At 44.3% G+C, this 13,834-nt stretch overlaps 1 protein-coding gene across 1 annotated transcript in view; it reads left to right on the forward strand.

The window, feature by feature from the left end:
* Positions 1 to 13,834, forward strand: part of MAMLD1 (mastermind like domain containing 1) — an 81,185-nt gene that overhangs the window by 38,577 nt on the left and 28,774 nt on the right. The window contains exon 2 of the mRNA XM_039717334.1: positions 8,922 to 10,634. Within this exon, the coding sequence (XP_039573268.1) occupies positions 8,922 to 10,634 (1,713 nt within the window). The remainder of the gene's footprint in view (positions 1 to 8,921; positions 10,635 to 13,834) is intronic.

Genomic DNA, 13,834 nt, shown 5'->3' on the forward strand with positions numbered 1-13,834 from the left:
TAGTACCACTGACATGCAGAACCCCTTCAAAGGTCCCTGGGTAAGTTCAAGAGCCATGCTGAAAGAGCAGGTACTACAGGAGCAAGAGCTGTGGTCATCGCCCTGCTGCAGGAGGAAAGGTGTGTACAAACAGCATTCTTCCAATGAATTGTTTTCATAGTCCAGCTGATGCACACTGAGAATAGCAGAGGTGCTGGGTTGGTAAAGATGAAAGTGGTGGGATAACATGAAGTAGTCAGAAACAAATTAAATATTCATTCCTCTGCCTTACAAAAGATTTCGGCTTCTGGCCATTATACAGACTTCTCTCTACACCCACTTTCTGTGGGACTAGATTGATTATCTTTTTTCTCTAAGTGAGGCTTGGTTTTTTGGATCTGTATTAATCAATATCCTGTTTATTGTTTCATTTTCTGAAAGACAGAGAACATCAAAGGAGCAGGAGAGGAGCAGTTCAGAGTGTTTCTTTCCTTGCCCATTTGTTCCATCCTTCTTAAGAGTTGTGCTCCAGTTTTTGGTACCACTTAGGAGAAACCTCAAACTGCTCTTTTAAATGTTTTGTCCTGCCTGAGTCCAGAGGAGACCTCTAGATTGAGTATTAGATCATTGTCCAGTGCAGGCAGTCAGCAGAAGGGCACTGGGCTGGCAGATGTAAGGGTGCTGCTCTCAGCATTCAGGGCAGCCACACACAGGAGGCTGGAGCTGTTATTATTTGGAGGAGTGAGTACTTCAGCTGTTGGAATAAAAATGCCCTTTTTTGAAACTGAAATCGCATTGTTTCTTACTGTTCTGTGAATTTGAAAGCATTTTGTCCCTAGGTTTGACCTAATTGGAGGCTCTGCCTCCAGGCTATTAATTCCCCAACGATACCTTTTGACAGAATGGCACCTGTTTAGTTTGGTAAAACCACAGGACTAAGTCTTCTGAGATATTAAAAATATAATACAATATGTAGCAGAAAAGAAGTGTCAGACAGGGTTTTATCTCCTTATCTAGTAAATGGAAAACTACCTCATAATTTAGGAACACGTACATCCTGTTTCTTCTACTTGTGGTCATTGCATAACTGTGCCAGTGTTAGGGGCTGAAAAAGAAGACAGAAAAGTATCTTACAAATCCTGGGAGACCCAAGTAGCAAAACCATCACTTTTTGCTCAGTGGAGAGGATCTGCAGTTCTCCAACCTAGATATTGCTGTGAGAAATTAATGTAGTCTACAAAATTACTGCAAAGTGTTCCACAGGACTTTGAAATTAATGGACTATAAAAAAGATATAAAACAATACTGCTGGTATTAAAACTGAGCTAAGATGAGGTAATACTGATGGAAAGGCATTGAATCTAAGATTGATCTTGATTTACAGCCAGATATGAAAGAATTGCTCTTGTACTACAGCTTAAAACCAAGAGGCAGAGAACTTGTTCTGTCTTCAGATGTCTAGTTAATAACACTTGTCATTAAATGGAACGTGGAAGTCACAGCCAAACAATATGCATGACGTGATTGCTGTAAGTCTTCAGATGACTAATTACAAGGCATCTGCACAGAGATCTCCTGCTAGCAGCACAACACAGGAGCAGGCAGTAGTCCTGCTCTTCCAGATCCATTTGTCAACGGCAATTTTTCTCCTGGAAAAATTTCCATTTTAACAGTGACATTAATACCGAAAGCAGATGAATTGCTAAGGAAAGACAAGATGGGAAGGCTCTGAACATTTGTTTTGATAGGGCAGATCTCTGTTGGTGCCTACCAAATGAGTCTGGTAATTCTGTCTGACCTGAAAAGTATAAAAGCTGCTGGTTTTTTTCTTTTTTTTTAAAATTTCTTTATAATGAATGGTGCTTGGCCTCTTGCATGCATCTTGCTTGTGTAGGATGGCAGAATAGGTATATTCTAGGCTATGTCTTTTTTTCTCCTTGAAACACATCCTACATTGATACCTTTATTCAGACATCAGTAATGTTTCCTGTGATGTTGCGCAGGGGTAATTAGAAAAATCTCATTCATGCACTTGCTGCTCTGTAGTCTATAAGTTGTTCCCTTTGAAAGTAAGACCTAGATCATACATATTTCTATCATTAGAAGTGTAATAATTGCATTCACACAAATCAGTGAATGGGAAAATCATATTTGTAGTATTTTCTTCCCCTTAATTCTTTGTTAAAATTAGAAAATAAGAAAAGTAATACCTTAGGCTCATGGTAGTCCAGGGTGAATTTCCTGTTAGTTTCTGTGGGCTTAAGCTTATTGTAAGATGACATTATTCTGGTTTTGTGCAGTCATGATGTTTGGTGTTTGGGATTTCTGTGCTTACCAGCTGAAGGGCACAGTTCTGTGTTTTGTGCTCTCTGACAATGCACACTCAGGGGTGTGTGAACACAGCTCCTGGCTCCTGCAGCTTTGCACTCACAACAAGAGTGTGAGATTTATTAAGGGAAAGCACGCACCTTGTTCTTTTCTTTCTCTCTTAACACAGCATGAGGTCCTTGATTTTCTGAGGGAATAACTGGGGAAGATCTCAATGAGTGGTGCAGTGGGGCAGAGGATCAGTGCACACTCCCATCAAGTCAACTGATGCTCTGTACTGAGGGGAGATCAAACTCTCCACATGCAGCAGCAGTGTTTAGGAGGAGATTTACATGTGCACACCTAAGCAGCAACTTCCAGTACCTGCTGTTACTGTATTTGTTTTAAAGGTGGGAGTTGGGAGAAGCTGTAGGATCAGGTAACAACAATCCACATCACGCATACAAGGTGGCTAATAACCAACGTGCTTTCATGGTTAAAGTCACTGCTTACATCCCCGGTTCCTCTTCCTACATCCTCCCTTCCAGCAGCCTGTTTCTATGAGCATGATGAATAGAAGGAAACCCACCCTGTGAATTTTCCCTATTCATAATCCTTTCTCTACCACCACACTTCATTACAAACAGATCTGCCACCTTTGCAGTCTACAAGTACCCAACAGACCAAAGTGGACTTTACTCTGGTACTCCTTACCTGAAAATTTGGGGAATTGCAATTTTTAAGCACACCGGTGCATGCGTCTGGTAGCTTGGAACTGCATTGTGTGTGATCTGTTTCCTGACACTGTAAAATGACAACTTAATGCCCATCCATGCTCAAATTGCTTGAAATCAGAAGGGTCAAACAGCCCAAAGTAGTAGGAGGAATGTGATTTTAGCTTATTTTTAACCTTAGGCTGGAAAAAGTGAGTGGTAGTTTTAATTGCTTGAGCCTCCTTGAGTTCTCCTTGTAGCCTGAGATATGACTTTGATAAAATGTAGTTTATGTTTCTTGTAGTCGGGTACTGCTTTGGCTGCTCACTGGTCAGCAGGAGGCAATTTTTCTTGGATTCAGATATATAATGTGAGTGTCTTTTACCAAACTGCAGCCAGCATGCAGAAACAGAAACCTACAGATGTGCTAAATGCACTTACTGCAGTGCCAGGTCCTGCTGTACTGGAGTGGGATTGTTGCCCAGGAGCATTTGGGGTTTGCTGTTCGTGTGCAAGCCAGCCTACTACCCAACACAGAGGGTCTGCAAGTAACTGCTGCTATTTAAAAGGTAATATTTTATATCAGATCCACTTTCCAGCCTTTAAACACACAGGCACATTCTCACTTCTTTTTCACCAACTGTCCCTAAATATTATCAGGACAGTAAAATCTGTCTAGTGTGGATAAATGAGCAATAGAGAGCACAAAACTTTCCAAGCTGTGAATTTAAGGCACAGGAGAAAAAAAATGTGAAGTTTTCTTGTTTTATATGGAAAATTGCCAGTTCCATTTTCTCATTGCATGACTGTTTTTGTCAGAACAGATAGAAACATTTTGGGCTGATGGGCAGATAGGTCTCGCTGAAGCTTGTTGAAGCCACAGAGGCTGAAGTCTTGATCGCTGAATGCTGCAAACAGTTTGCCTCTGGCAAATACATACTTCCAGTTTTGGCAGTGTCTAATGTTTGAAAGAGACAGACACTGATAGATTCTCTGGTCAGTTCAGTTAAGCAAACCTTAGACTCAGGTTTTATACTTTGCAGAGGGAACAGTTTGCAATATGCCTTGAGAAAATACTGGGGGGAAAAATACTTCTGTTTATCTCAGGCTTCTGCCTTGCTCAGTCCTTCCACCAAAAATTAAACATGCTCTATCTGTCAAAATAATTCAGATATGCCAGATCTTAGCAGCCTGTCAGTGACCTGGATTCCCGAGGTGTTTTGCTTTGAAAGGCTTTGTCAAAGCTGCCACCACATTAGCAAATCTCAGGATCTGTGGTGAGACTGATGTCTCCCCACCTGCACCATCTCCTTTTACAATAATTTCTTTTCCTCAATGAAACAAACAGAAAAACCAACACATGGAATTTCCCAAGGTTACAAGGGTCTTGAGACTTAGTGAAAGAAGGTTGTCTGTCTCCCATTCTGGATATGCCAGTCATGGATCCATGAACATCAGTTTATGAAATCAGGAGAGTCTATGCCATGCTGCTGGACACAGGGCAGGGGCAGCTGCTGAGGGAGGGTGTGGGTGGCAGCAGCCACTGGGCTCAGTGCTCACTCGAAGAGGCTGTGTAGGTGTGGGAATCACTGCTGTAGGTTGGATCTGTCCATGGCAGTGCGTGGGGTGGGATGGTGCAGATCAATAATCAGCACCCTGCCGTTGTTGTAAATCAAGGCTTGACTCTCTGACAGGCTGAAATACCTTGCCTAATGTTTTTCCTCTCTCATTTCTGCAGTATGTTGGCCTAAATAGGAATCTCTGGTTAGAGGTGGCTTGTTTCTGGTGGAGGGGTCAATTGTGAGGCTGGAGAAACAAGGCTTTCCAGTGCAGGACGCAGGTGCTCCTTCCCAAGTTCCCACCTGCAGGTGAAGGAAGGCATGAGTTCCAGAAGGAGAATTAATTCCAGGACAGGAGGGGCTGGCAGGAGGGCCATGGGGCAGCCTGGCTCACGGGCAGAGCTGGAGCAGCAGCTGAGGACAGCTGACATGTTACAAGAGAAGAAAGGCTGAATGCTGTCAAAGCAGGGAGCCAGTCCAGAGATGCCCATGTTGGTTTCAATAACCAACCAGAGATGTGGTTGGTTATTGAAATCCAATGGAACCATCACAGTATGTATTTAACAATTTGAGCACTCTGCTTCAGTTTTTGCCACTTCCTGCCTTCCTTTGTCCCTTCAGTGAGTAACAGTAAGTTCCTCAAGGCCAGCACCACCTCCCAAGTTTGGTGCCTGATGCCCAAGGTCACCCCCAGAGCAGCCCCAGCGAGCCCAGCTCGAGGAGGGCACAGCCAAGGACTGGCTTCTCCTGCTGAGGCTGCCCTTCCCTCCTTGCACAAGAGAAGCCTGTGGAGCACTCTGCCCACATGGAGGGAATCAGTTTGGTGCAGGGAGGGAGCGTGTGACAAATTAGCTGTTTGTAACCACAGCTGTGCAGCTTCTGTGGACAGAGCAGCGTAAACAGTTATTATTTATTCTGCTTGTGCTGCCATGTCGAGCCAGCAGCATTGCTCCTGCGTGACTTGGTCCTTCCCAGAAAGACAGCCTGCTGGTTTGGAGAGGACAGTAGGGCTGGGATCGCTGCTAAAAGCAAACCTGAGATAATGGAGAGCTCACAATCAGATATGCCCTGAATCGGAGAGCTGCCTTTGTTTCCCAGGTATTCCCAAACAGAAGTTAGCCTGTGCATGCCAGTGCATTTTAATGCATTTTGACAATGTCACAAGAGCCCCTTTGTTGCTTGTCTGCTTCGTCCTTGCTTGCACATCTGAATGAAGCTTTCCCATACTGAGCCATAGGCAGCCTCCAGCCAGCTTAGGAGAGTGTATGTGTGTGTGTGATGCATTTCTAAAATATTTCCACTCACTTCTCAGGTATTCAATTTGAAACAGAGCTGCCCAATATACTAATCAGCAGAGAAAGGGGAAGAACATGCTTTGGTGTTCTCTTTTCTGTTGATTTTGCCAAATTGTGTAAAAAAAAAGAAGAGCAGAAAGAGTTGAAATAAACCGGGTCCTTCCTGGGGAATCTGGAACCAGATGAAGGGATGTTCTGCAACAAACAACTTCTTGAATTAGTGAGGTCAGGATCTCCTGATTCTAAAAGTTGTAGTGCCTTGTTGATGCTCTCCTGCCACCACTGTGGTTGGCGTGTCTGAGCCAGGCAGGGTCCTAGTAACATGAAATTGTGTTCCTGTCCCCTGCACTGGTCAGGGCTGCCACAGCAGCATGTGCAAGGAGAGAAGTCACTGGGAGCTGGGGCTCCTCACAGCCAGCACCAGCCCAGAGCCTGCTGTGTGGGAGAAACAGCCACTGAGGTGTCAGTGGGGAGCACTGAAAACAACCTCTCAGCCAGAGCAAGGAGGGATTTCTGTTTATAATGGAAACTCCATGCTTAAGTGCCTGGTGACTATCATCTATTTTTTACATTGGTGATGTGCTTGAAGCAGAAGGATGATGGCACCCAAGTGCCCCTTTTAACCAAAATTATTCTGTGATTTGTTTAGTTGCTTTAAGGAGCGTATCTTTCTCTCTCAAGTTTGGGGCTGTAGTCAAATCCATCTTAAGCAAAAGCAATGTTACTAAATTCTGTGGAGTTATACCTGCCTGCACTGGGAGAAATTGGTCTTCAGGATTTTATAGTACTTGTGCAATACTCCTGGGAAACAGGAATCTTGCTTTTCAAGAGAACATGACACCCAGCTAATTTCATTGCCTCTCTTACAGCAAATCTTCTCGGGAGGGCTAAGCAACAGCATCCTATTTAAAAGTCCTGTCCCAGTTTTGGAATACCTGTGCCATCAGAAAGCTATGGCCTTATTTTAGCTGTTTCTATCTAGTAACAGTCATGGGGAAATGAAGTTTGTTTCCCTTCACACTTATTCCCCAGTGCAACAGTTAAAGAACTGTTTTTCAGAGTGTTTAGAAAGCCCACATTTTTCCGTGGTAACTCAGAGCGTAGGAATGTCCTATGGCAAAGGAAGAGCTGGCAAGGACATGCATGCCAGCATGTCAGCTGGCCAAGGGTGGGAGATCCCCCACACTTCCTGCCTGAAGGTTCCCAGGGTGCAGCTTGGGAGCACACTCTGTTTGTTTTGGATGGGTGAAGCCCCTGTAAATACTCTCTATACATGTCTGAGTTTTAAATATATGTAGGTAGTCTCCACCAACATGTTTCAGCCTACACAGGGCAACATCTGTTGAAACATGCAGCTCTGGCTTAATTTTAGCAGAGAAAATGAAGGAAAACTATTTCATCCATCATTAGACTAACATTTGGGAGAAGATTTAGGCCTGGTTCCATTTCCTAAAGCTAAGCAAATTTTGGCCTCATCAGCAATGTCTGATGGTGCAGCAGTGTCTGGCTGTGACACTGGGACAGGCTCTCACAGCAATCCTGGCCCAGCACAGACACTGCTGCCCAAAGAGGCTCTCAGTAACCAGACAATGTGCACTGGAAGCAGCTCTCCTCAGTTCTCCCCTCCTGTGGTTTTTGAGCACAGCCCATGCTAAAGCAGTGTGACTGGAGAGCACCAGAGACAAGCACTAACAACTCTGTAAGGGACAACTCTTGGGGAGTAAAGGGAAAACACCCAAAGGTCTCTTTGCCACAGTGCCCAAGCTGCTGTGTCTGGTGATGGAGCTGTGCAGTGACTGAGGCATAACTGCAGTGTGTTTAAAAATTAGTGTAAAATTCAGAAGTTAGCCATATGCAGCATAGCCCTGGAGTGGATTTGGTTATGCTGGGGTTGGTGGGGGGACTTTTCTGTTGATATGAACTTTTATTAGATGGGATTTTTTTATAGCACTGCATGATGGGAAGCACTTGGACTTGTAGCCCAGAGCTGGGAGTGCTTTACTGGGAGCTGGCTTAGAGGAACCAGTGTTCTTTCACTTTCCCATTGCTGATCAGATACTTTTCTATATACTACTTCCCTCTATTGATAAACAAGGTCATAATGCTTATTTCCCTTAACTTGAAGCAGCAGTGTTAAGGTCTGATTAATCCTGTGACATACAGGTCATGCTTGTTAAAATTGAAAGCCATAGATGATTTTATGTGGAAGAGATTGCCATATGCTGAAATAGTATGAGAAGCATTGTTTCTAGTTTCACTTTCTTTATATGTAGAAGGCAGGTTTCTTTTCCCTGAGATTTGTGAATTTACAGCTCCATCATTTCTTGTAGATCAAGATATTAATATAATTGTATTTTGAAAACATGTCTATTTTTATGAATGAGTGGCAGTCCTTCAAAAGAATGAAGCTCACAATGCCTTAGACACAGAAGAATAAACAAAAATTAAGAAGTTTAGCTGTTACTTACTCTTTCTGGAATTTAAAACATCTGTGATAGGAAGTTTGAAAGTCTGTTTAGATAGATAGCTGAGAGTTTGGTTTGTTTTGGTTTGTTTAGAAAGTATGCTAGTTATTTCAGATGTTTGGCCTATAAAGAATGTAAAACAATTTAATTGTCTCAGGTCTGAATTTAATTCGAGTCACTGGCAGAAGGTCACTAAATTCAGTCCAGGGTTTCATTCAGATTTGCCATTTAGACCTAAAAAATGTTACCATAAAAATGTTGGCATGTTTGTTATGCAGGGAGTATAATGTCTTAATTGAAATGCAACCAGAAACTATTTTAAAAACTTCTATTACAGTTCACATGACAGACAGTATTTTGTAGCTTTAGCATCTGTTTTAAAGCCAACTCATGAGATTTAGCCTTTGTCTGACTATAACTCTTTTGATTTTGGTGAAGTTGCACACATTTAAATCCTGATTGCATTTGTCTCACATGATTAGCTTTTTAATTGTATTATTTAATTTTCTTTATCTCCAACCCAGTGTTGTAGTATGGAGCTTCAGCACGTGTCAGAATACGGTCAATAATGGATCCTTTCTTGTTCCTTTCATATTTTCACAGTTACAGGGATCCATTAAAAGAAAACTGGAAGATGATAGCTCTCCTGCCTCCAGTGGCGTGCCTGATGTCACTTTCCCAAACGACAGTAAAAGACTTTGTCTTGACGATGTAAACCTTGCCATGGGCCAAGGTGCCAATCCCAGCATGGCCTGTCCAGAAATGCAGAGTTCTCCATTCCCCACTGGTCACAGCACCTCTTCCCTGGGAGTCACAGGGCACCCAGTGCTCCTCGAGAACAATCACATGAATGGGGGTGGCATTGGCTCCCCGTTCTCAGTGCCAGCCAGCACAGAAATAAACCAGAAGGGGTCAATAGGAGGGCAAACCAACAACATTGTCCATTATGACGAGAAAGGAAACAGCTTACAGTCTGTGGACCAGGAGCTGCAAGATCTATTGGAAGAGCTGACCAAAATGCCTGATCCTTCTCCCAATGACCTGGATCTGGAGAAGATTTTGTGCAGCAAGGCTGAAGATCCACTTGGTCTGAGTCATTCCCAGCCAAACCTAAATACCACTCCAAAGTCCTCCCCGCAGACTTCCCACTTGGAGAACCATGTTGCTAACAAAGATTTTTCTCCAGGCTGCAATCCACCCAGTGGAGGATCCCCTCAGATGAGACCATCATCTGCTGGAGCTAACTTCCAAGTTCCTCCCTCAAACAAACCTGCTGCATCACCCATCTCTACAGCAGCTCAGAACAAAAACCAGCCACCACCGATGCTCCCAGTACCCTTGCCCAACATGCCTGGCTCCAACTGGCACGCTCAGCAGCTAAAGCAGCTGGCAGCCAGCAAGCAGGTGTCTGGTACCAAGCAACAAGTACAGACTCCCAGCTGGCCAACTATGTCTCCTCCTGGTCTCTCTCCACCTTACAGGGCAGGATCATCCCCACACCATCAACCTTTCAGTCCTCAAAATGTTATGGTGTCTGGCATGCCTGCTAATAATTTACCAGGAAACAGCATTCAGAGTCCTCAAAACACTCTGCTTTCAAGCATGACTTCCAGCAGCACCCCATCCAATGGCCCCTCTCCCCCCTATGGCTCTGAGAAGCTCTCCAGTCCAGCTCTGAGCCAGCAGCCCTTCAGCCCTCAGAGCTCCATGCTGCCTGCTCTCACAGCAGCCAGCTTGCCAGCCAACAGCATTAAAAGCCCACAGAGCAACTTGGTTGCCAGCATGGCCTCCACAAATACTGGACCTTCTCCACCGTACCGGCCAGAAAAGCTGTCAAGCCCTGCTCTGCATCAGCAGCCCTTCAGTCCTCAAGGTACATTAATGTCTAACATCACTCCCACCAGCAATCCCACAAATATGCAGAACTCGCTTTTTAAATCAATGACTACAAACCAGACCAAAAATATGAACATAATTATGCAACAGCCATCCAGTAACTTACAGCCAGGTCTGGTGAATGAGAGCCCTGTTAGCCAGGACCAGTTTTCTTTCAACAACACCAAACCACTGTCTCACTTTGCCTCAGAGTCAGCTACTCAGAAAATGTCCCCTCTGACAGCAGGACAAGGACAGCAGTCCCTCATTCACTATCTCCAGCAGCAGCAGCAGCAGCAGCAGCAGCAGTCTCCAGCCACGCAGCAGTCCCAGCAGAACAACAGCAGCCAGTTCCTCCAGCAGCAGTTCCGGCAGCTGATGCAGCCACATCGGATGCAGAGACAGATGCAGGCTGCCACACTGCCATCTCAGAGCAGACAGGTGAGGACCTCTCTTCTGTCTTACATGGCTTATGTGAAAATACCAAATCATTTATTTTCTTAACTTTGCTTTTCCATTTGTGTTTCAAATGCGACGTCGCTAACTGTCTGAGGTGTGCACAGTGCACACATGGACAAGGCAATAACAACCTCTGGTGTTATCATAGTAAATTTATTTATTTCTCCAACTAAAAATGTACCGTAATTCATTGCCTGTTTTTGCCTGGTGGAGAACTTTGGGCAATTTTAAATCAATTTTTTTACTTGTATAGGTCATAGTCTCTTTCAGTTTATATTATAATCTCCAGAGATATTCTCGTTGCATGTTTCATGTTATCCTTTCAGAGGGAATATCTTCTTTTTATCTTAGTGCCCTTCAACAAATTCATCTCTGTGTTATGCTTCTGAGGCTAGAAAAGATCAGGTGGGGTGAGAAGTGAAGTTAAAATGTGTCCTTCATGGACAGCAGGTCAAACAGTACAGCTCCTGAATAGCAAAGAGGCAGACTTGAAATACCTGTTACTAGGATTTGCCAGAAGCCATTCCCTGCTTTGGATGAGGGCCATTCCCCACCCATGGTGATCTGTGATACCAATCGAGCTGGTAAATGCAAAAATGCAGCTGGCAAAAGTGAGGCACAGCCCTGGTTTCTGTCCAGCCACCTCCTCCCTGAGACTCAGCGAGACGTGTGAGTCTGCCAGCACCCCAGATCAGAGAGAAGTACTGTGAACAGGGTCCTGGGAGCAGGGAAGGGCTCGGGGACTGGGTCTGAGAGCAGCCTGGCTGTGAGGAATAAACGTCTTTTTGTTTAGAAGAATAGCTGGAAACACCGAACCTCACCACCAAACCAAGGGCTTTGTTAGGCTGAGCCAACACTTTGTAAGCAGACTCCTCCAAGCTGCTTGGCTGTGCACACAGCCACTCCATCAGCAGCTTGGGAAGGTCTGACACTGCTCTCCCAGTAAAGCAGAGCCTGATCACTGAAATTCTGCTGGGATCTGCTTGAGAGCTGAAGTGTGAAATGCACTCCAGAGCCAGCTCTTCTTTGCCTCTTCCTTGCAAACTGACTGGTTCTTAAGGAGGGGGATTTCCTCAGTCTTGGTGTACTGCTGGTGTAACTAAATACCATTATGTCCTGTGACAGCAGTGAGAAATGGGGGATAGTTACTAAATATCAGCTTCTGAGGGGTAACTCTGTGGGGTGCATTGCCACTGTGCCTCTTCAGGATCACCTCCCTCTTTTCCCAGTTGTGCTCCCTCAGTTCTCCCTTATTTCCTGCAGCAGCCCAGAGCAGGCAGCAGGGAAGGACTGACTCGCTGAATTGGCTTATGCAGGTGTGGAACAGGTAACAGGGGGCACATCTAGTGCTTCAGAGGGTTACCAGTGAAAGACCTGGTGCAGTTTGTTGCTCCAGGCACATGAGGACCCTCCTTGTGTTGGGTGGGACTCAGATTAAACAGATTAGAGAGAGCCTTGCTGGTTTGGGATCCAGGCCTGTGGATAGACAGATGACTGAAAGGGAGCAAAGTGCAGCAGTTCCACGAATTACTGCCCACCAGATGTTTTACTCTGGAGGCAGGTGTGGGTGCATTCATGGTGTTTTCCTGCATCTTGCATGAGGACTAGTAAGTTGTTAACCACAGTGACATGATCACTTTTGATCATAGGTCTATAACCTTTGAGGTTTTTCTTTTTGGCTTCATCACTGAGTCTGTGAAGTAGGAATGTCCTTGTTGGATTCCTGAGGTTTCTGTGCCCCAGTTTTCCCTGCTTTGCATTTTAGTCTTATACCTCTGAACCCCTTGCATCACTGATTAGACATTAAAATAAACATTCCTGAAGTCAGTCTTTCTAATTGGCCGAAATATTCCTTCTTCGAGCAACTTTCCTGGTGCTCTGCCTGTGCTGCATTTTCAGCTGATTCTCACTGTCAGAGAGAGAGTTATTATAATCTTGCTGCTATCAGTAAAGATCAAGGACAGTTAAGACAATGATTACAGGTGATGAGCATTTTACATTTTCAGACTAGTTAGGTAAGCTTATGGTGCCTCCCTCATTTTACAGGGAAGACTTAGACCAGTAATTACACAGCAGATGACAGTGCTCCAGTTTTACAGTCTGTTGAGCTGCTGAAGAAAGATGGTGGATGTTGAGGAGTGGAGCATTTTGTAAGGTTTTGATAACTTTACTGCAAATCTCATAGAAGAAAATGGATCCTGAGTGCTGAATTAAAAGAAAAATTACATTGGAAAATTATTCTGTGTAGGAATCCGTGAGTCTGAGATACTTTCTACATTTCATGGAATCTAGCATGGAGATCTGTTATTTGTCTGCAATAGATTTCTTATTTACATTGAGAGATGGTACTGAATTTTAGATCCCACCTGCTCTGTACCAATTTTACTCCATTAGAGAGAAGTAGCCCCAGTGACTGAGGTTTTGATTTCCAGCAGTGTATCCAGAGATGAATTTGAGCTTTGCAGAATTTCAGTGCAGTTCCTTCCTGAGGCAGGTGATGAATAGGACTTTTCAAGCAATGAGCAGTTGTTTCATTAAAAGGCACAATGTTAAAGATTCAGAAGACGGGGGAGACAACTTCTGCATCTCCAAAATTAGTAAATTTCTGGTGGAAAATTGCCCTTTTTTGCCTCATTCACAGAAATTTGCTCAGAGAAAAATACCAGCATTCCCTGAAATGTTGTTTAGTGCTTAAAAGTCACCCCCTTACTCTGTGTGTGTGTTTGCAAATGTGACTAAAATTTATAAAAAGAAGGCATAGTTCTCTCTTCTTTGGAGCAAGAGGTGCAGCTTTGTACAGAAGAAGAATGTGGATGGTGGCCAGTTGGAGGGAGAACAATAAACCATGAAATTTGATCCTTGTAGCAGGCACAGCAACATGGGGAAGAGAGCAGCAGCCGCAGACCCAGAGTGAGCGTTTTGCTGTTGTTTCACTGTGTATTCAAGCAAACACTCCACATTCCAAAAGCAGGGTTACTGCTGGTGCCTCACAGCTCTACCATTTCGTAGTTAGTGATGTATCTTTTAAGTGTAATCAGTCTGTGTCCCAGATCCTGTCTTGCCTGGACACTGCTCAGTGTGATAGAGCTAATCTCCCCCATCTGAAGCACCATGTCTTTATTGTTGGGTATTGATTGAGGCACTGACAGTTTGCATTGTGTGGTAGCTCAGAGCCTGGTGGG

This window comes from Passer montanus, unplaced genomic scaffold, assembly GCF_014805655.1.
Source record: "Passer montanus isolate IOZ18808 unplaced genomic scaffold, ASM1480565v1 scaffold38, whole genome shotgun sequence".
Classification (NCBI taxonomy): Eukaryota; Metazoa; Chordata; class Aves; order Passeriformes; family Passeridae; genus Passer; species Passer montanus.